Source organism: Saccostrea echinata, unplaced genomic scaffold, assembly GCF_033153115.1.
Source record: "Saccostrea echinata isolate AGI-Se365-2 ecotype Australia unplaced genomic scaffold, CSIRO_AGI_Sech_v1 ptg000016l, whole genome shotgun sequence".
NCBI lineage: Eukaryota > Metazoa > Mollusca > Bivalvia > Ostreida > Ostreidae > Saccostrea > Saccostrea echinata.
In genome coordinates this window covers 12,602,636-12,630,000 of record NW_026889765.1, presented here as the reverse complement: position 1 = coordinate 12,630,000, position 27,365 = coordinate 12,602,636, and the positions used below count along the sequence as shown (strand labels likewise).

Below are 27,365 nucleotides of genomic sequence, written 5' to 3'. Positions count from 1 at the left end.
CTGCCAATACACTGCAGACAACTCCTGTTCGACGTCACTTTTCGAAGTGCGACGTCACACGTACACTGTTTTCCCGAACTTTCTGCGTCAAAATGGCGAATAGGCATTGTATGTAATATAAGGTATTCTGTCATCGTAGTACAACACACAAACTTTATTCCTTTAGATTAAAGTTTTCCTTTACTTAGGTAATCAAATATCAGAAGAGGAGACGAAAGTGGGGAGTATTTAGTACAGAAAACAGGTTACAAAAATTTGAAGATCCATGATCCGCCCACTTGTTTCACCCCAGCTAAGAGGTGCATATTTAGTGTGCACATCTCGAGTTTCAAGTCGATGTGACGTCACAGTCAAGAGCAGCTATATAGTATGACAAGAGCATGATAATGCAGGGAACAGATTCTGTTAAAAAATTAAATTTTTTGTATCTTTCGATTGATTTTAAATAAAAGATCAACATTTAAAAAAATGATTTATAGTGAAAGCTTAAAGAACGTTAATCGTCAATTATCAATACATTTTGATCCTACCGGGGGGGGGGCTTTTGGAACCAAATAAGGGGACGACCATTTGATTCTGAGGGGAGGGGGGTAATAAATAATCTGTCCTTTAAAATGTTGGTCTTGGAAATAAATAATCCGTTCTTGACTGGCAAGAAAATAAAGAATTTGTCTTTGACTGATGCTATGAAAATAAATAGTCCTTCACCGACATAAAAAATAAATTGGACTCGGAAAAAATTCCACCCACCCCCTTTCAGAATCAAATGGTCGTCTCCTAATCTGTCTTGCATACACTGGGACAAATAAGGAGGAATGTAACCCAACCCCCAATCCCAATTTTCTCAGATTATTTTTTTTTTTTGTTTGTCAGATTTTTCAAGGAGAAGTAAAAAGTAAATTAAGCTTGATTATCTCTCTCAACTTTGATTTGAATCGACAAAATATTGCCAGCCCCTAAATTATATCCATTATAGCCATATCCTAAATTATTTTGTAATTAAGTAAAACCCGTGAAATAACAGATCGATATATTAAAAAAAAATCAACCAGATGATTCACGTTGACCACTACTTAGAGAGTCTATATCGATATCCAAATCCGATACCCCCACCCCGATTTTAATAATCACATACAGCACAGTTGAAATATTTAATTTCTTTTAATTTTCTTCTTGAATCTTAAAACTTCAGACAAACCGTGTAGACCAAGGAAACAATTTATAAACGAAATACTAAACAGCTTCACAGAAACCCGATTCTTAAATCAGGGGGCAATGGTTAGATTTTATTCCCACCCCATTTCCGGCAGGAAAAAATGGCAGGTTTGATCACAATGTAATAACAAAAAATGGGGTAGAGGTCGGCTTTTCAATAAAAAAAAAATCCAGACAAGGCTCTCTGAAAAAAAAGTCACTACATCGAAGGGTTTTAATCTATATGCACTTTCTAAATGTACCTTATATTCAATATCTTTTCTCCCCTAATGGAGGTTTTTCCTCCGGTGATGATGGTCACAGGATACACGTATTTGGTATTTGGCAGTACTGGAAGTTTCCGAATCACACTCAGCCAATCGCGAAAGAAGTAGACCTTGCAATCATATTTTATGCAAATTATAAATAAATGAACACACACACAAAATATTTTAGTTTTTCTTTTATTAACAACGATAAATTCCTCCTTCCTGAACAAAGTGTGACATGTAAAACTTTGAATTATGTTTTAAATCCTCTTTTACTTTTTTTTTTTTTTTTTTTTTTTTTTTTTTTTGATAAATCCATGCACTGAAATGGAGATGAAGATTATTGCAAGATGTATAGCGATAACCTAATATTATTGTTTGCCGTACACACCTCGTAAAACACAAATGTTGAGATGATGCAAGTTTATGTTTGTGATCAATACATATTCATCTAAACTACAGTTCAAAGTTCATTCAGATACTGTGCATGTATTAATTTTTTTCGTAGACAGCAAGAATGAAGGGGAGGCAGGACAAAAAACATGCGCCCGATCTTCGATCTTTGAATTTAGACATAAAATTTACTATTAAGTTCTGTTTCATTGATAATGTTTTCGCACATTTACGCAAATATCCTTTCTATATAATTGTGCACTGATGTATATTTATTTAGATGAGTATTTTTCGTAATTTTATATTTTATATTTTTCGCATATACTTATGTACGTATTTTCTTTTTAAATGTTCTGTTGCTTAACTCGAGTTATCTTTTTCATTTAAATTAAAAAAAAAAATAATGTAACTACAACTCACGCATGCTGTAGAAGACATCAATACATATCTGATTTCATTGTCAAACCCAGAAAGAAGATTATGGTCTCCTTATGTTCATACAACGGAGATCTAGATTGCCATGCTTTTAGTTTACAGGGGGAAAAAATCACTAAATTAAAAAAATTATAGTGAACCATTTATGAGGAGCCGACAAAACTATTGCCGGGGGGGGGGGGGGGGGGGGGTTATCACTTTCCTTAGTTAATTTCTCCAGATACCCAAATTTCTTTACCAATCCACAACGGATCTGTGTTTCCTGGTGTAATTAAAATTGGTTAAATTACTGCAAGATGAAATTAATGGAAGAGCCTTATGTGACGACCATTTACACGGATAACTGCTCGACATTTTCTCAAATTAAAAATAATCGATGTTACCCGACGTCTGGACTGTCGACGAAAGTCAGCAGGTACAACGCATTTATCAGGCATGTAGTATCGGGGGGGGGGGGGGGGGGGGGGCTGCCCCCACTTTTTTGCCAGTTATAACCTTTAACTGTTGAAAATGTTCATTGGTGGTGAATAAAATTTGGCTAGGTAAGTTGTTAACCCCCCCCCCCCCTCCAACTTTCAAAAACGATACTAAGTGCCTGTTTATACAAAATGGAGTCGCTGCCACTTGATGTTATTTTTCTTTTAATGAAAAAATATACCCCCTACCTAATTATTAGGTAGGGGGTATATTTTTTTTATTGAAAGAAAAATAAATAACGTCAGGTGCCTGTGGTTGCATCCTATTTCTTAAAGATTAGGTAGGGGGTCTATATAATATTTTTTAAATTTTTTATACTAAAAGAAAAATAATTTACGTCAGGTGCCTCTGGTCGCTTCCTATTTATTAAAGTATTGGATAGACAGAATTGATTGTCCCTTCTGTAGTATGTTTTATATACAGGTAAGATCTTAAAATTCAAAGAAGTTAAGCTCCAGACTATATATAATTATATATGGATAAGTCTCTATATTTTCATGGACGCCTACTCAACACATTCGAGGTAGTACATGTACATGTATTTCCGCTTCTCGGAAAGGCCCGAGAAGTTGCGAATGTTGATCTGAAAGAGACAAACCAAAGCGCATTATGTACAAGCACAATAAAAAAAGGTCCAGAAAACAGAGATTTGTTAGGAATTTTCAAAGTCCAAGGGCTGGGGCATGTATATACTAGTATATACGTCCCTGCTAAGGGCCATAAGCCCATAATTTTCGTAAAGATGGGTCAGTCAACACGAAACTCATACTTGATCTGTAAGACATCAATATCAGAAGAGTTAAGACATACTAAAAATCAGCTCATTATATACCAGTAGTATCTTCAAGTATAGACATAAAAATCTGGAAAATGACGGACGGACAGGGGGTAACACTACACTAGACAAAATTGCTAACGCACAAATAAAATTAAAATGCTAATTTTCTTAAATTGTTTATGATGTTTTTGAGATATGTTATCAAAGTAAAAAATGGGACATTTAATGTCCTAACTTATCAATAACTACGATGTTTACTGAAGCGTGACCATTTGTAGAAATAATGAAAATCGTGCTCATACTTTTTGGAGGAAGAAATTTTTATTTTTTTTCTTTGTGTTTGTATTCTTTATGTTTGTGCTAACTAAAAACCCAGAAAAAATTACAACTATGCCACGTTTGACCCTGGAAAAGCGTGTCTAAGCAGTTAGCTAGTATGGCGTGTGTAGGGGGTAGCTTTGGAGAAATTTATATATAAAAAAAATAAAACAATTCATACATCATTCTTTCTTCTAGTGAAGATTAGTGAAGATTAGTTACAATTAGATTAACAAATATAAAAATTGTTTACTTTAGATAGCCATGGCATTTAATAAGCACCACAAGACAATTTCAAGATTCTTCCACAAAACTGGGGCAACCGGAAGTTAGGTAATCTGGGTATGGACACCAAGGCACTGGATGAATACTAGGCAATATGATAGTCAATCGCTGTATATTATTTGATTTTTCACTCGGAGACTGCTTTTGTTGCAACCTCACGGACCACAATTTGTGATTACCAACTTCATATATTTGAAAGAAACGATGCGCAGTGCATGTCGGGAAAATGGTTTTCGGGCAAGAAGGTCACAAAAGTTTTTTGTCATGACACTAAGACATTTGTCAATTCCACTGTATTGGGAAAGATGGTATATTAGATATACAATACCGATTAAGTAAATGTTCAATTCACAAACAAGAATAACAAGTGGTGCGTTAGCAAGTTTGTCTGTTCAGGCCATTGAAAATGCAGAAAATTCAAAGTAAACGTGGAAACAACGGAAAAGTGGCTAACTATCACTACTAGGCATTTTCTGTAGCTTGCCGAAATGCAAAAACAGTGACTCTAGCTTGTCATTTTTGATCTTCAGATTACACTCGGATGGATCACTGAAAATAAAGACTACTCCCTTGGATGCAAAAAAGTCATGTCATACCGGATTGTTTCAAGTTGAATTGTACTGTATGAAATCTGAAGGAAAAATGATTGAGAAATGATAGAATTGAAATGTTTTAATGATTTTGTTTTCTTACAAAACAAGTGAAGATTAAAGTGAGGTGGATGCGCTCATGTGGAACAGACAGTCATATTGAGACATTACCAACTTTTTATCAAAATACATGTGCGTGATTCTGTAAATGTTAAACTGAAAAAAGATGCACGTGTTTCAAACTTCCTTTATGTCTTTCTTAGCATAAACATTATAGAGCTTCAGTCTTATCATGCAGTCATTTTGGTTTTCAGTGTACAATGTAGATGGAATTACATGTATTAATATTGAGATCGATCGGAAGTACATGTATGTATATACGTCACCTTAGATTTCTGTAAACATGATCTACATTGTACATAATTAAATAATTTATCAGGAAGAAATGCATTTTAAAGTCTAGTTAACTTCTTTTTGCAGATACACAGAGACTATATATACGTATCCATGACTTGCATGATTTTTTTTTTTTTTTTTTTTTTTTTTTTTTTTTTTTTGATTTTATTAAATTAAGAGATTGAGAAGAAATATTTCAATTGATCGTTTGGTTTTGCATACATATATATGTTTCTTCAACTCATCAGGGTCAAATGTTCTTCCTGACAGGTTGTTGAAGTCTTCATCCGGGAAAAAAATTGCTGTCACAATAATTCATTTAGTACATTGTTTTGAAAATAAGAAATGGGTGTCCTTAATATGTTAACTCCATCGGATACAATCGTGTGCTGCTGCTGCTGTCTGCTATAGATAAGAAAAATCCTCATTCAATACGTGTGTTCTGCAAGGATTAACACCGAGGTCTACAAGTATACGGTTATGAAGGTAATATAAGCGAAGACAATTTTTCTTTATTTTTTGTACTGTTTCACAGGAAGGTTGGAATTTATTCAAAAACTTCTACACGAGAAGAAGAAAACACTTGCTGTGGCCTTCAACTCGACATTTCGATATATCGACAACGTATTATCAATTAACAACAATTACTTTCATTCATATGTTGACTCGATATATCCCAGTGAAGATACCACAGAGTCTGACACATCTGTTTCATATTTAGATATTTTACTAGAAAAAGACGTTAATGGTAACCTAACAACAAAGCTTTATGATAAACGTGATGACTTCAACTTTTCAATCCTCACCTTCCTTACTTATGTAGCAAATATACCCTTATCACCTGCATCTCTCGATACACAAGAGTATGCTCTACCTATGAACAATTTCTAAAACGAGGCAAGCTATTGACAAACAAGTTGATGAAACAAGGATATCAACAGTCTCGTTTGATGTAATCTTTTCGCAAGTTTTACGGTCGATACAATGATCTTGTCAGCACGTACAACTTATCATTGAGTCAAATGCTGACTGATGTTTTTCATACTAATTGTTAGGCCATTATTTATACACTGAACTGTCTATGGGTTTTTCTTTTTTTTCCCCGATCATTTCAAGGAGCACACGGCGGGTGTGACCGGTTGGCAGGGGATGCTCACTCCTCCACTGGCACCTGATCCCACCTCTAAATTTTGAGGTCCGTGTTTGCTCTGCTCCAAATTTGTATACTTTCATTGGACTTTCCAGATTGAATACTGTTCGTTATCTTCATCTTTTCATACAGATGACAATTAAGAGAAAAACAAATTCCTGAAATACAAGTATACATGTATTCTAATTTTGATAAAACATTAGTTTTTGGAATGAATTAAGATAAAGAGCTACAAAATATTTTCCTTGTCTCTATTTATAAACCGGCATGTAGTATTCGGGGGGGGGGGGGGTCTGCCCTCCTTTTCCAAACATACCCCCCCCCCCCTAAAAAAAAAAAACCACACACACATACGTTCAAAAACGATACTACGTGCCTGATATATATACACAAAGATGTTCACTGCAGGACTTGAACTTATCATGAACAACAAGAACACTCGCGGCTAGCTTGTTAATTGATAAAAATAATTTTTGGTGATCGAGTTTTAGATGAAATATTTTTCAAGCTACAAAAATAATGTATTCAGATGTCTGCACTTTACAAAATGCAGTATAAATTTTTGTCAATAGTGCCGCATTTTTTAAAAGATTATAGTCACAAATGAAGAATCAGTGTATTGAATCCAAGATGCTCTCCTTAATTATTACCACTTCGGATTACATTGTACATTATACCAAAGGTTTTTATTTTATTTTATCCAAAATCTAACATCTAGCGGCTTGACAAGCTTTCCGTTAAATACAGTTACATGTAATATCTATCACCTGGCTGCTAAGTTAGGCTTACAATCAACTCTCTACCATCGACTTACCAGTGATAGAAATAAACAACAGTTCTGCAAAGGAGACCTGCTACGATCTTGAACACAACTATCAAATAACCCACTTTCACGTAAAAGTAACGGCACATACAGAGAGATATTTCATATTTACGAAATTTTGATTAATCTACATGTATAAAATAGTATCAAATACAGATATTAAAAAATTTTACTAATCCTTTGTATAGGCATTTTATGTTAAAAATCTGTTGCAACTTGCAAGGGCAGATCCAGGAATTTTTTCCCAAGGGGAAGGGGGGGGGGGGGGGGGCTTTCACACAAACTAACACCTATCTTACTTCTAAGGGCAGCTCACTCTAACTGCATAAAACTACCCCATTCGGCAAACCTCGGGTGATTCCGTCACCTTCATCACAGAGGTACGAATCGGCCGAGGTGTGCCGAGTGAAAACTACCCAACAAGTAGAACTCTTTAGTATGCAGTGTTTAGAGCTTCTTTAAGAATTCTTGAAATTAAATAGTCGCAATTATAAAGTTAAAAATTAATAAGAGATATGTGTACCAGAAGTAAACATCTACATGTCGATCTATAGAAGCCGATACAGAAGATCCCAAGGCCAAAGGGTAAAGTGGCACCCGCACCCCATCCCACAAGTCGGGAAAAGGTGGCTTTTTCTTTAAACTGTTCAAAGTTTTGTGCTTAACCGAGAAAAACACCATGTGTGTAGCATACACTGTAAACTATTATATTTTTTTTCTGCACATTAATATTTCTTAAGTAGGATAACCCGTAAATGTTATGAAATCTTGAAGATCGTTAGTACTAAATAATAAATACTCAACATAATTTGTGGTTCATTAAACTTCCCATTCAAACAATACATAAGAAATACTGAAAATTCTCAGTTGATGAAATAAAAATAAAATCTTTATGTTAAAAATTTTCAATTTCAATGGTTAGTAATAAAATGATAGAACTTTGAATCACGTTGTCGTTTTCCGTAGCATGCTAAAAACGGAAAAGAACATGCATGATCCGAACAATTTGAGTTTAAAGATATACCTTCTTGTATTATCTATCGTGCCTGAAAAAGAAATGTATGGTTAAAGCTGAAAATTAACTGTAGCCCATGTACCGGTATATGCCTATATATTAATATTGCCCACCTGCCACCAAGTTTTAAAAAAAGTGTTGAACATCTCATAAATCGTTCAATTATAAAATTATTCTATAAGCTAAATGCACAACAACCCAAATCTTCTACTGGATTTGACAATGAAATAATATTATTGGCTTGAAGACATCTTATGTTTGCAAGAAATGTTATAATTGCTCCAATTTAAACCAAAAAAAAAAATCAAGCGCATCAATGGATTGACAGATACAACACATTGAACATGGGGGGGGGGGGGGGGGGTCTTCCATAAGCATTAGCGAATTTTTTTTAATTTCATATTTTATACATGTAATTCAATGAGAGTCATTAAATTTTACACAATTACAGGATATAAATTTTGCATGTATGGTGATTAAATGTAAAAAAAAAATTATATTTTTTTAAAATGACCACGAAACACAGAATTTGGTAGAGGATTACAAAAATCGGTTGCATATATACCAAATACAGTATATTTTTTGTTCTGTCTGTGTTTCATTCTATTACATTTAGTTGTCTGTCTGCGAAAACTCTAATATTTCACCTAGGCCTAACTTAAATTTGAACCGTAGTAGGTAAAATTTTCAATCACCTGCAATGTATAAATTACTTATGCTTTTTGAAGTGTATTTAGAACAAAGACTCTGTTTTTTTCTGCTTAACCGTAATCTAAACATATACAGTGATATACTTGTATGTACATCCATAAATTAATCTGGGCTATCCCTAATTTTCAGGCCCGTAGGAAGCAATTTCGGGGGGGGGACTACCAAAATTCCTTGACAAGCACAATTTTTTTTTTTAAAATCCATCAGACACCTTTTTTTTTTTTTTTTTATAGAGGCACAAGCATCAAATAGCTATTTTTCTATAGTATAAAACATACTGGCAAAATTATTGGGCGTTGGGGTGGCACGGCCCCGCCATATTTTTTTTTATTACACTGAATCGAGCCTTCCAATGTTCTGCAAGAATTGGTAATTGTTTCTTAGCGGCATTAGCCAGAAGTCACTACACTCTTCTTTTGGATAATTCCTTCAGGGCGGGTCTGATTTTAATAAATAAATAAATAAATAATAAAATCAAAATAGTTCATATGTGCTTTATGATATTGCTTCCTTCCGTGTAATAAAAACCATCACTGAATTGAAAATGATTGAAAAGGGGGGTGGGGTAAAAGGCTTGGAAATGGAAAGACTATGTAAATAATGTCCAATATGATATAATTTTTTTTTTGTTGATTATTGAGATATTTCATGTCTTTTTTTCAGGGATGATTTTTAAAAATAATTTGCGACTAAGTAGACGACCATTTGATTCTGACGGGGCGGGGGGGGGGGGGGGGGGTGTATTCATTTCGAACGTGTCCAGGGACAGATAATCAATTTTAAGTTAAGAAAAGAAAATTAACCTCTCAAACAAAACTTTATTTCAGGTATGTTTGGGAGGAGGCAAAAACGGTCAGATTATTTATTTCTCCCTTATTTTTAACATTTATTCCCAGAATCTGTCACCACCCCCTCCCCTTTCAAAATCAACTGATCTCCTCTCTTAAGGTTAAAATGTAATTATTGTCGATTTTTCTTTTCTTTAAATTAATTTCAAAATGGTATTTATCTTCTTTCTAATAATACAAGCAATGTTCAGCACAGATGTAAGCCTACATATTTATGGTTGTGAGTGTGACGTCACATCGACTTTGAAACTCGAGATTTGCACACTAAATATGCACCTCTTAGCTGAGGTGAAACATGTGGGCGGATCATGGATCTTCAAATTTTTGTAACCTGTTTTCTGTACTAAATACTCCCCACTTTCGTCTCCTCTTCTGATATTTGATCACCTAAGTAAAGGAAAACTTTAATCTAAAGGAATAAAGTTTGTGTGTTGTACTACGATGACAGAATACCTTATATTACATACAATGCCTATTCGCCATTTTGACGCAGAAAGTTCGGGAAAACAGTGTACGTGTGACGTCGCACTTCGAAAAGTGACGTCGAACAGGAGTTGTCTGCAGTGTATACATTGGCAGTGTTGACATCGTCGCATTTCTCTGGTTATTTGTTGGATTTAATCGTTGTTACGACTGTAAAAATACTTGTTAGTGTTTCCGGTTATCGTAATGAATATGCATTGGTATGTATTTTCGTTCTCTGCGAGTTATTTCTTTAGGATATCGGCATGTGTAGTCTTCATTCATGGATACTTGTAGAACGGAATACTTGGGATTTTTAAGCGCAGCATGACAGTACAAATACTTCTACCGTGTTAATTACCGTTTAATTTGTACATCGCGTGGACTGATTAACAATACAGACCGAATACACATTGTATATGGATTAACTATAGGATTTTTACCTATCTCAACTGGCGCATGCTCAAAGGGGTTAGTCGCCGCTGAGCGGCGACTAACCCCTTTAGGCATGCGCCAACTAACCCCATAAAATTTTCATCTAACCCCTGCCATTACAAGCAACCTTGTTTACACAAATAAATAAACAAACACAACAATAAACAAACAAACAAATAAAAAGAAAAAATAATTGCAAGAAATTAAATAAATTATTGATAGAGAGATAAACAAAATCTTTACTCAATACTGTATTAGACACAAAATGCAGAGAATTAAGGCAACATTTTTTTTTCTTTTGAGCTACAAGTACATGTAAGGAGACTTAGTTGCTTATTTTTTTCAATTCTTTATATTCCGAATGAAATAATTATTCCGAGTTAAAATAATACCCTGTTTAAAGGAAGAAATACTTTGTTCAAACCCGCAATTAGTTTCGGAGCAAGAAGTAGATACGTCCCCCACCCCACCCCCTTTTTGAACTTTTACTGATTATTAGCACAACCTACTTATAGTCCTTCGATATATAAATACAGTACAAGTCGTTTTTTATCATACCGGTTTTATATCATACTTCTTTTTTTATCATAGATATTTGAAACACGAATCCATTTCTTAATAATTCATTGTAAATTTCGTCTGTTATTATCATAGGTAAAAGTGTACACTTCGCTTACTATAATAGAAAATTATCGTCCGTAATATTTTTTTCACACCTTTTCACTCTTGGGACAATCAACAAAACAAAAGATAACACCTATCTACACCTGTGGTTCATGCACTGTCCCTTGTCTATACACAACGGCTTGATTGGGGAGATTAGTCACACTTCAGTGCACTTACCTGAGTGATTGATACGAAGTTTGTTTATTTTACAAAGTAGATTACATAACAACACAAAACCATTCGCAATCTTATTTTCTTCTTTTGTTAAAATCCTGAATTGTACATTGATAATAAATGTGTTTTACCAAATGTGTTAAAACTAAATTTTGTGTCAATTAACCCACTGACCTATGTACTAACCTTAGTATATATTGGTCCCTGATTAACCCAAGCTTTCTTACGCTTGTTGCCTGATCAATGTTCATAATTAATTACATTTATAAAACTGCCCCATTAATTAAGAAGTGATTTTTTTATGTCTACTTTAGTTGAATAAAAGAAATGAATAAAAAAATGAAATATTGGTAGTTTGAATTGATCATATATTTAAAAATGAAAGTAGATCAAAATGAAAATAAACAAGATGGACGCCAAGAGATCTAGAAGACAGGTCGAAGTTCTTTTAGTTCTAGAGAGTTTGAAGAGTATTAAGCTTTATTTAAGTGAATTTATTTATTACAAAAAGTTAAAACAGTAAGTAAATATTGAGAAATGATTTTCAAAAAAACTACAAAAAATTGAAATTACATGTAACATAACATGTATAATATAAATACATCCAATAATTTATACAAACGTCATTTCATGTCAGACGTCTGACATGAATTTCAGCCGACTATGGTTAATATAAAAGTCGCTTATTATAAAGTTTTGGCCTGACAAATAAACTATGATAATAAACGAATTGTACTGTATATTCACAACTTATAGTGTTATTAAGGTATCTGATGTACAATTGACTAAAAAATGATGCATGGTAAGGTATACATCCCATATACTCATTTGATAGGTATGGGTATATAGTTTCTAAAAATAGTATTTTTTCCCGCCAAAGTACTATGGGGGAAGTAACTCCAGCATTTGAAATATAATGCAGGAAAACATATTTTTCTGGTGATGTCCAAAATCTGTACAATATAATTGATATTTGGTAAAATATGATTGATGATAATAATAAACAATATATTTTTGAATTTTGAAATAAAATAACTAATTTTATCTTTCTCAATTATATTTTGAAGAGAAAATTTCCAATTTACCCCCTCCCCCCCCCTCGACACACAGTTACAAGAAATAATATTGAACAAACGAGGATTGTATCTATAGTTTATTAAATGGTTATTTACACTTCAATGACTGTTTTTCTGCTCTTTAAAACCATTATGAATATTGAATTTCCATACAAGTTAATTTTGTTTAATGAATAAAAAATTATTCATTTTTAGCTCACCTCAACGAAGTTGGGGGAGCTTATGTAATACCCTCGGCGTCAGAGTCCCAGGTTAAGGTTTTTGGAGCAGTTTTCTTTTCAAGTACTTCTATGGCCTATATTAGTCAGAGATGCATGGAGGATGCTTCTAGTGTGTTTTACTGTACCGGTCAAGGTTTCAGATGCTGCAATTTCAGCTAAAGAATGACCAGGTTAATGTTTTTGGAGCAGGTTAAATTTTCTGGAGCAGGTTAAAGTTTTTGGAGCAGGTATCATTTCCAAGTATATTGACCAAACTTGCATGGATGATACATCTAAGGATGCACACTACTGAACTTGCTTCGGATGCTGGATCTGGCCTACATTTTCCGAATGAGTAACCAGGTTAAAGTTTTTGGAGTAGATCTCATTTCCAAGTAACTATAAGACCTATATTGACCAAACTTGCATGGATGATACATCTAAGGATTCACACTACTGGACTTGCTTCGGATGCTGGATCTGACCTGTATTTTCCGGATGAGTGACCAGGTTAAGGTTTTTGGAGCAGATCTCATTTCCAAGTAACTATAAGCCCTATATTGACCAAACTTGCATGGATGATACATCTAAGGATTCACACTACTGGACTTGCTTCGGATGCTGAATCTGACCTATATTTTATGGATGAGTGACCAGGTTAAAGTTTTTGGAGCAGATGTTATTTCCAAGTAACTATGAGCCCTATATTGACTAAACTTGCATGGATGATACATCTAAGGATGCACACTACTGGACTTGCTTCGCATGCTGGATTTGACTTAATTTTCCGGATGAGTAACCAGGTTAAAGTTTTTGGAGCAGATGTCATTTCCAAGTAACTATAAGCCCTATATTGACCAAACTTGCATGGATGATACATCTAAGGATTCACACTACTGGACTTGCTTCGGATGCTGGATCTGACCTACATTTTCCGGATGAGTAACCAGATTAAAGTTTTTGGAGCAGATCTCATTTCCAAGTAACTATAAGGCCCATCTGAACCAAATTTGCATGGATGATGCATCAGGGGACGAACAATCTCAAAACTTGCTTCGGATGCTGGATTTGACTTACATTTTCTGTCTGAGAGACTAGTTTTAAGTTTTCAGATAAGACTGCAAGCCCTATCAGACCAAAATTGCATAAATGTTGCATCCAGGGATGCACACTTCTAGATTATTAGTTTAGTGTGGGACTTTGCCTTACTTAAAGACAACATTCATTGAGCTGAGCTCTGTAATCTCTGATTACCTATGTTTATAAGTAAGAATTATTTCTCTTATCGAACATGATTGTGTTTTATGTAAGTAGCTAGGACAATGTCATCTCACTAAAAATCACATGCATCAGACAAAAACAATATCTGGATATTACATTGTGCAAAACAGTAGCTTATTTACAAAATTCATCAAGTTTTGAATTCAAATACATCACATTTCACAATAGGTGCTAGCATAAAAATCACTTACTGCTCATAGATGCCAAGCACAGGTCAAAACTTGCAACCTTTCACCAGCAAGTTGTCGTGTCCCAATATGAGTGAAATATTTGTGAAGGGATGTAAAGCAAACAAGACAAGTGCAAATACTTGTGGTACACATAAAATTGAATACATATTCAAAAAAAGTAACAAGTACAAAAAAACTTGACACAACCTGGGTAATACATTATCCATTATACATTATAATACATTATCGTAATACGATAAATTAAAGTCCAGGCTTTTTGATATCATTGACAGCTGCTTTTTTAATAAAAATGGAACTCGTAAATATACTTACCTTGTCATTGGTCATTTGCAAAATTATTTTGTTAAAAAAACATTCTGATTGTACACACAAGTACTCTGAAGTTGACATTAAAAAGATGCTTGAGTTTCTGATTGACAATATCCATGTGGTTTTTGGAGACCAGGTCTTCCAACAATCTATTGGAATTCCTATGGGTACCAATTGCGCCCCGTTGTTAGCAGACCTTTTTTTGTATTCATATGAAGCAGAATTTGTCCAAAATCTTGTACGTGAAAAGAAGAAAACACTTGCTGTGGCGTTCAACTCGACATTTATATATATCGACGACGTATTGTCAATTAACAATGGCTATTTTCATTCTTATGTCGATACGATATATCCTGGTGAACTTGAGATAAAAGATACCACAGAGTCTGACACATCTGTTTCATATTTGGATATTTTACTTGAAAAAGACGTTAATGGTAATCTAACAACCAAGCTTTATGATAAACATGATGACTTTAACTTTTCAATCGTCAACTTCCCTTACTTATGCAGCAATATACCTTCATCACCTGCATACGGGGTATATATCTCTCAGTTGATTCGATACGCAAGAGGATGCTCTATGTATGTACAATTTCTAAAACGAGGTAAATTATTGACAAATAAGTTGATGAAACAAGAATATCAGCTGTCTCGTTTAAAGTCATCATTTCGTAAGTTCTATGGTCGATACAATGACCTTGTCAGCAAATACAATTTATCTTTGAGTCAAATGCTGACTGACGTTTTTCATACTAATTGTTAGTCCATTATTTACACACTGAATTGTCGACGGATTTTTCCGTTATTTCCCGATCATGACAAGGAGCACACAGCGGGTGTGACCGGTCCGCAGGGGATGCTCACTCCTCCATGGCACCTGATCCCACCTCTGATGTTTGGAGGTCCGTGTTTGCTCTGCTCCTATTTTGTATTGTATAATGGACTTTTGAGCTTGAATACTGTTCGTTATCTCCATATATTTCATCTAAAACTTTGAAATCATTGGTATCTCTCCATTTACCATAAGAGTTTTTCACACAAAAAATATGAGTGCAAAAAGGACAAGTGCACTTAATCTATGCTTAATGGGCCCTTTTCAGTACCGTATTACTTTAGAATATGTTACCAAATCGTTCTCTTTTCGTAATAGTTAAACACAAGTGGATATTTCTAATTAAAATTACGTTAAAACATCACCTAAATCAGCATGGATTTAAAACAAATGATAGTTTTTAATTGCCTATAGATACCCCAAATCCGGAAAAGTCGTACCAAACCTATTTTGAGTTTTGTTTATATAAATCAAGGGGAGGAGACATGTAAATCGGCTGATGGTGGATCAATGACGGGCGCGTTTGCCAAATGATAATTCTTGCGCTATTTTACCTGAGAAAAAAAATCGATTGAAGTTGAATAGATGCCTGTAGCCATTGTGATCAAACTAAGAAATTTGCATGCTTGCATTTGAAATACTACAATAAGTATTAACATTAGTTCCTTTAAATTTTAAAATGAAAAAAAGTGTATTTAGGTGGCTTTCAATACCATTGTCTTGCATGAATGTTAAAAATGTTTGACGCTTTTGTGTATGATGACATTTTAATGACACTAAACTCTCCTCACCCTCCCGTGTTCCTAAAACCAAATACAAACTTCTTTATGCAGCACGACTTTGATATAATGATAGAAAACATGGTTATCTTTTACAGTGAGCACCTTTGAGGAATGTTTACCTGGGTAGAACTCACGTGACTACCGGTATTTTAAATAATTTATTCCACGGGTGGGTTCAACATAGGTCATACAGGTAAAAAGCTCTCACTTACTATAGGAAAAACATTGTACTTTTCATAGATTTTTAACATCTTAAGGACAAGCCTAATCTTGTACAAATTTCCTACTTTCACACAGGTTTTATAAATGTATAATGCGTTATTTGTCATTTGCACAAGTTTGTACAACGTTAGGCTGACAGTGAACAAAAGCTTTGAAATGATTGACCATCCTCGATTTACTACAGAAAATCATGAATGTTGACTGATCCCTATCTTATTGTATGGCTTTGCTCTTTATATATTCATGAATTTCAGCACTAAAATTTGTTGAATCTTATGGTTTAGATATCAATTAATGATCTGAAATGAAAAATTATGCTTATTACAATAATTTGATTCTTCATTTTTTCACATTTTACCGGGGCCCATAAGTGCACTCGTTTTTTATGGTACACATAAAAATATCTTTTCCTAGAAACAGGTACATTGTTATTGTGAGAAAAAAATGACACAACTTGGGTATTACAGTATCTAAAACTTTACAGTCATTGGTAACTCTTGATTTACCATGAGAGTTCTTTGCACAAAAAACATTACGCAGACCATCTTCACCTGCACGTTTATGAATTATTTTCAAATGATGCAAGCCATGTCCAGAGCCTGCAACATTCTCTGCCATGTTCATTTTTAGAACACCATTACCAACAAGAGCACTCAAAGATGGCAGATGCAAGGCTTTTGCGGCATTAAACTTTTCTTGAAGGAAATGTGTTTCTGCATCATATGCAGATTTGGACAGATCAGATTTACAAACAGGAAATTGGAAAGCATTTTCACATCTTCCACAGCATCATGTGCAGAATATGACTCTTTACAAAAGTGCTTAGCAAGATATATCTGTGTATACTTTTCTAGTTTTTTATGTTTTGATCGAATCAAAGACAACGAGTCAGTAAAACCTGACACATTTTCAAGAAACTGTTTCTATAAACCAATCCATTCAACAGCATAGGAAAGGACTCGGAAATCAAATACTCGACCGTTGTGAGCTATGAGGATGACTCCATTATTCCTAAATGTACTCAACCAGGTAAGGAAATTTGAAAGCGCTTCACGAATGGGAACTGCAACAACTTTGGATCCATTAGTGTAAACTGACGTTCCATCGCAGACTATGCCTGTTGTTTGCTCTGCTCCAGGCTCTATGGGTATTTTTGGTAGAACGTAAGTCAAGAATGAATCTCCAGACTCCATCTCCACAGCACCAATTTGAGTAATATGAGGCATGGCTCCTTGTCTGACTAAAGAAATACAATTATTTCAATTTTTACTTGATATTTTAGAGTATTATAATGATAATGCAAGCAACCACTTTTGCTAAAAATACGGATAGGCTTAAAATAATGAGCAACTTACTAGGCCCGGTTGTTTCCAGATCAAAAACAATGAATGTTGGCTTCATGTTCTTCGGCTTTTGAACAGCACTAAATGTTGGCTTGGTAATGGGATCTGGTACTTTTTCAATGTCAGCTTCTGCACCAAGACCAACCTCTAACAATACAAACATTGTTATTCAAATTGTTAGCATACATATCTATATAACATAAAGTATTTGCTTTCCTACAGATTTTACTTTCTTTTATTAAAAAAATCATATATTTCAAATCTACTAGAATATAGTTAACCTGATTGATAAGTGGACCCCTCTGAAGCCTCAAATGCATCATTTTGAGTTTGCTCTTTCTTGTTTTAGGATAAGACGACGACATTTGGTCTCTGGTAGTCTCATCTTTTCTCTTTTCTTTTTCCTGTCTTCATCTACTTTGCTAGAGAACTTCATGTTGAAATGACCCGGAGACAGACCACTTTTACTAAAAGCCTGAAATCATAACAAAATATAGATGAAGACATTTTTAAACAATTAAATATCAGGTATATCCTTATTAAAGTGGCACAATTCCATGAATTATCATTTTTTTAAAAATAATATATGTTTATTCACCAATGAAGGACCCTTGGGGGCATATACAATTATTTCATTTAGATCACAATTAAATGATATTGAAAAATAGGAATAGGATAGAATGTCAATCATTTCTATCATGAAGATACAAATGGAAGACATCAAATACCACAAGTAAGACACTCATGAATATGCAAGTAATAATTAAAAAACATAACTGAAATTTGTGATGACCAACTCAATATGAAACAAGCAAACAACTTACAACCCAACGAAGAAACAAAAGAACTAAAACTTCGACACCAAGCAGAACCTCCGAGAGATATTTCCTTCCAACATTTATGCTTGCAGCTGTTGCATGAATACGAAAGTCAAGGCTCTTACTCTCTCCATAATGCAAGTGCTTAGGGGCTTTGAGCATTGCTGCACGATTGGCATACTCACATGCCTGGCTTGAACCCAGGTCCACATACATTGCCGACTTAGCTATTATTGGTTCAAAAAGCAAGGTTAATTTCTCATGCATTGAGTGGTGCTTTGTATGGCAAACTTCGCGCTTGTAACCACAAAAGCGTGCATGACAATTACTGTGTTCTCCAAACTGGCGAGGAATCAGCGCTTTGAGGTTCTCCCGCATCCCATGTACATCACCTTTGTTTTGGCTAAATATGTACTTGATACACTTATGGAGATGCTGAATAACCTGATTACTGAGACTAACTTCCTTTCTGTTGCGTAGGTCATATAAGAGTTTGACAATGTTTTTAATACAATGATTTCTGTCAAGCTTTTTTTTAACAGTCACACCCATATTCTTTTGCAAGCGTGCAACAAGAGTGTTATCGCCATCACCCTCTATAATTTCCACAGGCGTACCTTGTTGGATCATGTCTCTGATGGCTTTCAGGCCTGCCTCACTTTCCATAGCCCTCGCAGACCCTTTATGATTCCACACACAGCGATGTTCTCTGACTTTTAGCCCTGTTCTGTTTCTTCTCCACCATTTACATACTCCACAAGTACGGTGCTTTATTACAGTCTTCAGAACTTTATTTTCCTTGCTCATCATAAATGTATGACCAGTCCTGTGAAAAAAATTCCATGTTGCATAAAGTTATTTATTAACAAACTTTCAACACTTTAATAAAATATGTATATAATTATTTTTGTGAATTTAAAAATATGATATAAAAAAATATATGGAAAAAATCAGTGACAATTTATATCAGTTATAATTGCTTTATTTAACATATTCCCCAAGTAATTCTTTTTTTAACTACCCGTTAGACTGTCAAACCCCCTTTTCTGCAACCCATGATCGAAACAAACTGTCATGCCTCTACGACTTTTAGGAGCAAAGGAAAGTTTCTTTTTCACTGTGGGATGTATCTTCTGTGTTTTATGGCCATCATGAGTGAGGCCTGGCATTCCTGAGCTATATCCATGGCCGTAGGAACCGGGGGGGGGGGGGGGGGGGGGGCGTGCCCCCCAATAATTTTGCCGATATATAGATTACTATAGTAAACATAGATAATATGTGCTTGTGCCCCCTCAATAAAAACGTCTGATTACCTTTTTTTTTTTTTGGTTGTCAAGGAATTTTGGTAGTTGATGAGTTTTTTTTTTTTAAATTTTTGATTGTCAGGAAATTTTTGGTAGTGCCCCCTCAACTGTCAACTGAAAAATGTATGGCTGTGCCCCCCAAACTGAAATTGCTTCCTACGGGCCTGATATCAAAATATAAGTGAAAATAATTTATTTATATGACTATTTTATGCATTTTTTCAACAATATAATATCTGTCTAATTCATCAATTTTCATTTCAAAGAAAAATAAATTACCCTTGGTGATGATCAAGTGTACAAGAAGATGCATTTTCATTTTTTTTGGAAACTGTCTTCTGCATTACAATCTGGCACAACTTTCTTTTCATCAAATTTGAGTTTGGACCCTCCAGAGCTACAACACATTACCATTATTGATCATATTTCTCTATGATATACAAAAATTTTATAATTTTTTTCATCAGTATTAGTGCAGTGCCTATTCTAAATTTTGATATTTACCAATGGTCATGATCAAGGGAATCAAGTGAGGAATCATGGTCAATTTCATTGCAAACTGATTCGGGCATTCTGGAAACATCCCTGTAAAGAATAAAATCAGAGGTAATACAGGTTAACTCTGTTATGTATTCTTCATTGTTGTGATTACGATAATAATGTTAAATTAAAATTTACCCAATAAATTCATCAGGAATTACTGCTACCCCCAAATCGGTAAACTCCTCTTTAAAATCTCCCTCTTTAAAAACTCCTCTTTAAAATCTCCCTCTTCTTTCTGTGAAACAGCTCTGAAATATACAGTTATGCATGTAGTTATGTTAAATTTATGTTGCAATTGTATGCAAAACATTTACCCCTATTAGAAGTATTTTATTTAACATAAACATAATTTTGATTACATCATTTCTTTCTCAAAGGCCATCATGCTTTCTTCCTTCATGATTTCTTCGGCATATTTCTCAATAATCTGCCCAGCCCTCCTCTCCATAGTTTTCAAACTTCTGTTATTTATGAACGGTAAATCTAAGGTTGTAAGCAGATTGTTCATTCGCTGGGGTCCTCTGACATTGTCAATCATGGCTACAAGGAATATTTGTTTGTTATTCCTTTCAAGCTTTTAATAAAATTTTCAACAGAATATAACATCATAAGGACAATAAAATCAGAGAAATTGGCAAACAACATACCTGCACCAATTTTTGTATTTATACAAAAACTCGGCATCCCCTTGCCATGCTCCTCGTCTCTGTGCGTTTTCCCATAAGGAATCCTGTTAGGCCTCAGACAAAAGGTACAGATGGCCATACAGATACCCGCCCAGTCCAAGTTTCATCTCACCCTTGATGGTTCTTTTAGTAAGATAAAGAGGCCCGCATTTACAGTGCTTGCAATTTTCCAGGGCATCTATAACTGACACCCACTCTATCACCCGTCTTCCATTTCGCCACCCGTTTGCACTAAACTTTTTGCTATTGATCAAATTTTTCATACCAGGAAAACATGTTTCACACATTTCCCCTTCACAAATATGACCAGATATATAGTTATGGTCGACTACCACATTAATTTTCGACGACTTTTTGAAGCAACCTTTTTTATTCCGCTTCAACATGGATGCCGCCATATTGAAAACTGTTTATAACGACGTCACGAGATATTTAGATATTTTGGTTTTTAAACTTAAAAATAATTTTTGGGTATCAACTTTTACATAAAATTGTTATATATGAGTATTAATCCAGCTGAATGAAAAAAAAATTATGCATTTAAAGATTTTTTACTTTCCCCCGTAATCTACCGTGGTCATTCCGGAAAATGCTGAGCTCTCGTTCTCAATTGTACATCCGATACCTTAATTGCTTTACCATTATTTCCATGCACATTCACACCAAAGCTTTTTTTTAAAAATATTTTTGTGGTGATAATTGCTTTTTTAACATCAGGCTCGATGCCATATGATGGTCTAGAAATTTCTGTCAAGATTAAGATCTGTGAATAACAAAAACAATTTGCACATTTTGGTTTTTTTTTTTTGAATCAGTTATCCCAGCTTCTGTATGTGTTCTTAAAAAAGCGGGCTTCATATTTTAGAGGCTTTGGCGCAGACAACAATGCGCTAATTCATGAATACCACTAAGAAATCATATATAAATACAATACACAGCACGGACATGTGTAGCGCTAATTCATGATTTCGCCAACAACTCTATACCCACTGAATGTGCTAAATTTTGAATACGCTAATTTCTGTACACGTACAGTATTTCTCTTACATCACTTAAATCAGATTTTGATTGAATAATTCATTAATGATGTGTTATGAAATAATGAAACTATTGTTTGTTAATTGTCATATTCATTAAATTTGCCAGTAACTTAGATAAGCCAACCCTAACCACCACCGTACTCTCTTTTTGGCTATTTCAGAGCTGTCTATCGAAAATGAACGTAGACATTTAATTGAATTTAGGATAATTGCCATGCAAGGGAAATCTAAATATAGTTTACAGACATCACCACATACGTAGTGTATTCTTAGAATATGAACTCTGGTGCAGGCGTTACGTAGTTTATTTGTAAAATTTATTAATTTTTAATTATAGATTTAATTTGGGTTACCAATATGAGCTCCCCTGCTGAGAATTCTATAAAATTGCTGTTGTTTATTCATATGCCTGTTTTAATTTTATAGATCATGTAGTTGACTTTGAGCAAATATAGAATTTAAAAAAAAATTGGAATATCTTTGAATTCATCAGTCATATTCATTTACGTCAAAGGGTGCAATAATGTTAATAAAGATACATTAATTGGATGAAAAAAGGTACTGTGCTTGATTTTTTAATTAAAGAAATGCAAAATAGGAAATCATGCATGAATCCATCAACTTTCATTAAAAGTTCTGGGAACCTGTAAACTACGGAAAATGATAAAGAAAAATATAAAATAAACTAGACCTTTTTTGTCGTTCAACAAAAACAGAGGGCTTTTCGATGTTTAAAATCTCAAGCACCTTAAAGAACGATAACCCTAACAAGATGAAAAAAACAGAAAAACTAATTGGACCAGATATAGTTTTCAGAAACATATAAAATTTGAAACCTAAATAGTGTGCAAGTTTGTCAACAGCTCTGCAAAGGGTGATTAGTTGTGAATTTTATTTCCCCAGGGTCACTCAGGGGTTTTGTTGTTAAAAGAGAGGCTCTATTGATTATATAAGGAAAATGCATTAATTCTATGAAAATTTTCTTCTCTGCTCCTGGGTTTATATAAAGCAGATAAACTAATTGCATGGTTATAATAAGCTAGGCACCCTAGCTTATTATAACCATGCAATTCTTCCAAACTTGTGAAACATGTCCCCTGGGACATGGGGCTCTGGTGTAAGGGCAGGGCACTATTGATCATAAAGCGAAAATGTATAGATTTTTTAAGTGTCTTTCACTCCCCCTGTGTATTTAGCAGACAAAGTAAGTGCATGGTTATACTAAGCAAGGATGCCTCTTCCAAAACTGTGAAATACTTGGTTCTTGGGTCATGGTTTTCATGTTAGGGCAGGGATCTATTTATTATATAGTGAAATGCATTATTTCATTGAAAATCTTCTCTGCTTCTGGACATCTCAGTGATGATTCTGTTCCGATATTTAGCGGAATTCCGCTAATTTGAATCCAAGAATCTGATATTTACAAGTGTTTGCAATATTTTGGTACTTTCTTTTTTTGCAGTGATCCCTTTGCAAAATTCAAGTTGTTTAGTCCATGTTTAGATCTAATCTGCATTATTCTGACATTTCCTTTCATCTCCAAGTAAGGTAAACACAAACAATAGGGATGATTCAGACTTTCATATAATGGTGATGCAGTTCATTCAGCCAGGTCATGATGTAAAAGTTGTTGAACAAACGTCACACTTCAATTTTGTCCCTCATTTTAACCTATTTTGGGCTTGCTAAAGCCCGTATTTTGTCGGCCTTTTGACCCCAAACATATTTCAGATATTTTAGCCAATTCACAGAATCATCACGACATCTAGGAGGCAGAGTACAGTGTTGTTATGAGGAAAGGTTTTTTACCAGATTTGCGAAATTTTGGACCACTTGGTCAAGTGTTCTGGTGCTGGACAGGACTTCATTGATTATGTAAGGAAATGTGTGCTCTACTGCAAGAAGTTATTTCCCCGTGCTTTTCTCCTTTGAGAATAATCACTGTAAATAGTGTAATTGATAAATGAATTATGCAAGAATTTTTATGCCCCACCATGAATATGGCTGGGCCATATATAGTTTGTCATGTCCATCTTCCGTCCTTCTGTCATGCTTTGTGTTTAGCTCAGTTCAAAGCTTAGTTTCAGAGAAACTATTCAAGATATTTTATCAAACTTCATATGCTGATAGATATTGATGAGAGCTATTCAACTGCATCAACATTTTTTGACCTTGACCTTTCCTTTAACCTTGACCTCACTTTTCTTAAATAAGTGTTTAGCTCAGTTTTAAAGAAACCATTCAAGATAGGGTAATCAAACTTCATATGTTGAAACATACAACTGCAACAACATTTTTTGACCTTAACCTTTCCCTTGACCTCACTTTTCTTAAATTAGTGTTTAGCCCAGTTTTAAAGAAACCATTTAAGATAATGTAATCAAACTTCATTTGCTGTTACATACTGATGTTAGCTTTTCAACTGCATCAACATTTTTTACCTTGACCTTTCATTTGACCTTGACTTCACTTTCTTAAAAATTTGTGTTTAGATCATTTTTAAGAAACTATTCAAGTTAGTTTAATTAAACTGCATATGCTGATACATACTTATATAAGCTTTTCAACTGCATCAACATTTTTTGACATTGACCTTTCCTTTAACTTTGATGTCACTTTTCTAAAATTAGTGTTTAGCTTAGTTTTAAAGAAATCATTCATGATATTTTTATCAAACTTCATATACTAATACATACTAATGTAAGCTTTCCAACTGCATCAACATTTTGACCTTGACCTTTCTTTTGACCTTGACTTCACTTTTTTAAGATTAGTGTTTAGCTCAGTTTTAAATAAATCATTCATGATATTTTTATCAAACTTAATATGCTGATATGTATTAGTGAAAGCTATTCAACTGCATCAGAAACATTTGACCTTGCACTTTCCTGTGACCTTGACCTCACTTTTCTTTAATTTGCATTTTGCTTAGTTTTAAAGAAACCATTTAGGATATTTTTATGTAAGCTTATACATAATTTGGTGAGAATTTATCATTTTATCTAACTTTTTAGATTTCAAAATTTTTTGTAAATAAAAGATAAATAAAAATGGGACAAAAATACCTTATCTCTGTATATTTAATGTAACCATGAGTTTATTTTACAATTTTAATAACCAACAGTTAAAAATAATCATATTTCTTCACCATGGAATCCTGATTCTTAATCACCTTTAGGAGTGCCACTTTCAGATTCTGCACAGGCCTTGTTAACTGCACTGTTGTTTTAATAATACATTGTATCTTGTGTCCACCATGGTGAAATAGCATTTAGAAAACATTATGATGTTTAAGAATATTACTATTAAGAATATTTCTGCAAAGCGCTAGCCAAAATCCAAAATTTACTGGTCCCAAACCAGTGGGCCATCAATTATTTTGAGTCCTGGGAGTGTATTAGCACTTACAAGTATTATGATTTGCTAATGAGTACTAGACTATTTTTTTTTTATCCCTGATTATCTTATTATGCCCCCCTTCAAAGAAGGGAGGGCATATTGCTTTGCTGCTGTCAGTCGGTCGGTCAGTCTGTCTGTTTATCGGTCCACCAACAGTTTCCATTCATTTTCGTCGCAGAGGTTGCACATACTCAAATTAAATTTGGTATACAGATTTATCATAAAATAATCGAATTCAAGTTCTGTTTTGGGTACGATTGAGCAATTTTTGACAGAGTTATGCCCCTTGGACTTTGAAAAATTCTAATTATTTGGGGGTGGGACAAAAGTGTTTCACAAACATCTCTTGTTTCTTTTGCTCTTGGGAAACAAATCTTCATCAGCCATTGTATTTTTATTACAATGTTATACTCAGGTAACTGTTAAGGCCCTTGGGCCTCTTGTTTAAATTGCAAAGAATATTAGGGAAAATAAATGTAAATATACTTATATGGTTACAAATTTCAGGCTTTTGTTAACTGTGATTTATTATTACCCACAATGAAAAGTGAAACTTCTGAAAGAAAAATACTTGACTGTAAAAATGAATTTAAGAGGGAAGGGCAATAAACAGATTGCATCTCCTGTTGTCCTTAAGAATTTTTTTAGCCTGATTATTATATGAACATATACTTCCTGTGAATTATGGGAATAGATCTCCACGTTTAATTCCCATAATGTGATTACAATTACAGATGATGTCAAAAATGGGTGGCTTAGGTGGAATGGATAATCCAGTGGGAGTAAGTGTCACTCCAAGCTTAGTGAATTATTGTTGTGACTGTTTTTCTTATAAAAAGTATCTTGTGATAAATTATCATCTTTGAGTAATGAAAACATTGAAAATTCACTGAAGCTTTCGTTTTGATTGTTCCATGCATTGAAGTTAAGAGCCATAGTTTGAAATGTATCCCTCCTGCTTCTTATGGCCTGATCACTGCCTCAACCTCAAAAGGATTACAAAAATTCTTTCATGGTTTGTTAATTAAAATGATTTTTTTTTCCTCAGATGATGAACAATATGGGAGGCATGGGAATGGGTGGTCAAGAAGATGGTGTAAGTATCAAGGATATTTACTTTTAAAGAGTGAACAAATCCATGTTACTTAAAAGTCTAATAATTTTCTGAAAATATATGCAGTGGTGCAATGTTAATCCAGATGGCCATGTCTCAAGCAAATTGTTCAGATTGTTCAGATATTATCCAGAATATTTACTCATCTTGCATCTGTAAGTGTTTTGTTTTTACAACCACTACTCATAAGGCTATTTAATTATACCCCTTGCAAACATAGTTAAGACGTGGGGGTTGAGGTATATTGGAATCAGTTTGTCCGTCTGTCTGTAGACATGATTTTGTCTCAACATTTTCTGAGATACTACTGCATGGATTTGTCTGAAAATTCGTACACTTTTTAATCACAATATAAAGATGTGCTATTTTCATTATGATAGAAAATTTTTTAATTTTTAGCTCACCTCGACGAAGTCGAGATGGGCTTATGCTATACCATTGGCGTCGGAGTTAGCGGTGGTGTCCTGGTTAAAGTTTTAGGAGCAGGTCCATTCCCAGGTAACTATAAGCCCTACCTTGACCAAACTTACACGGATGATGTATCTGGGGACAGTCACTACCACACTTGCTTCAGATGCTGGATCTGACCTACATTTTCCAGATGAGTGACCAGATTAAAGTTTTTGGAGCAGGTCCATTCCCAACCCTACCTGGACCAAACTTGCATGGATGATGCATCTAGGGATGTACACTTCCTCGTTCAGATGCAGGATCTGATGTACATTTTCCAGATGAGTGAATTTTATCCATATTTTAACCAATTTAGTATGGATGATGTATCTAGGGATGGACACTACCACACT

General features: G+C 34.2%; 1 protein-coding gene across 2 annotated transcripts in view; it reads left to right on the top strand.

Annotated features, from left to right (window-relative positions):
* Window positions 1-27,365, top strand: part of LOC133188461 (prostaglandin E synthase 3-like) — an 82,189-nt gene that overhangs the window by 36,220 nt on the left and 18,604 nt on the right. The window contains exons 6-7 of one of the 2 annotated variants that reach the window (XM_061323900.1): window positions 26,183-26,230; window positions 26,497-26,544. In XM_061323900.1, coding sequence (XP_061179884.1) covers window positions 26,183-26,230; window positions 26,497-26,544 — 96 coding nt within the window. The remainder of the gene's footprint in view (window positions 1-26,182; window positions 26,231-26,496; window positions 26,545-27,365) is intronic. The other variant, XM_061323901.1, reaches the window with a different exon arrangement.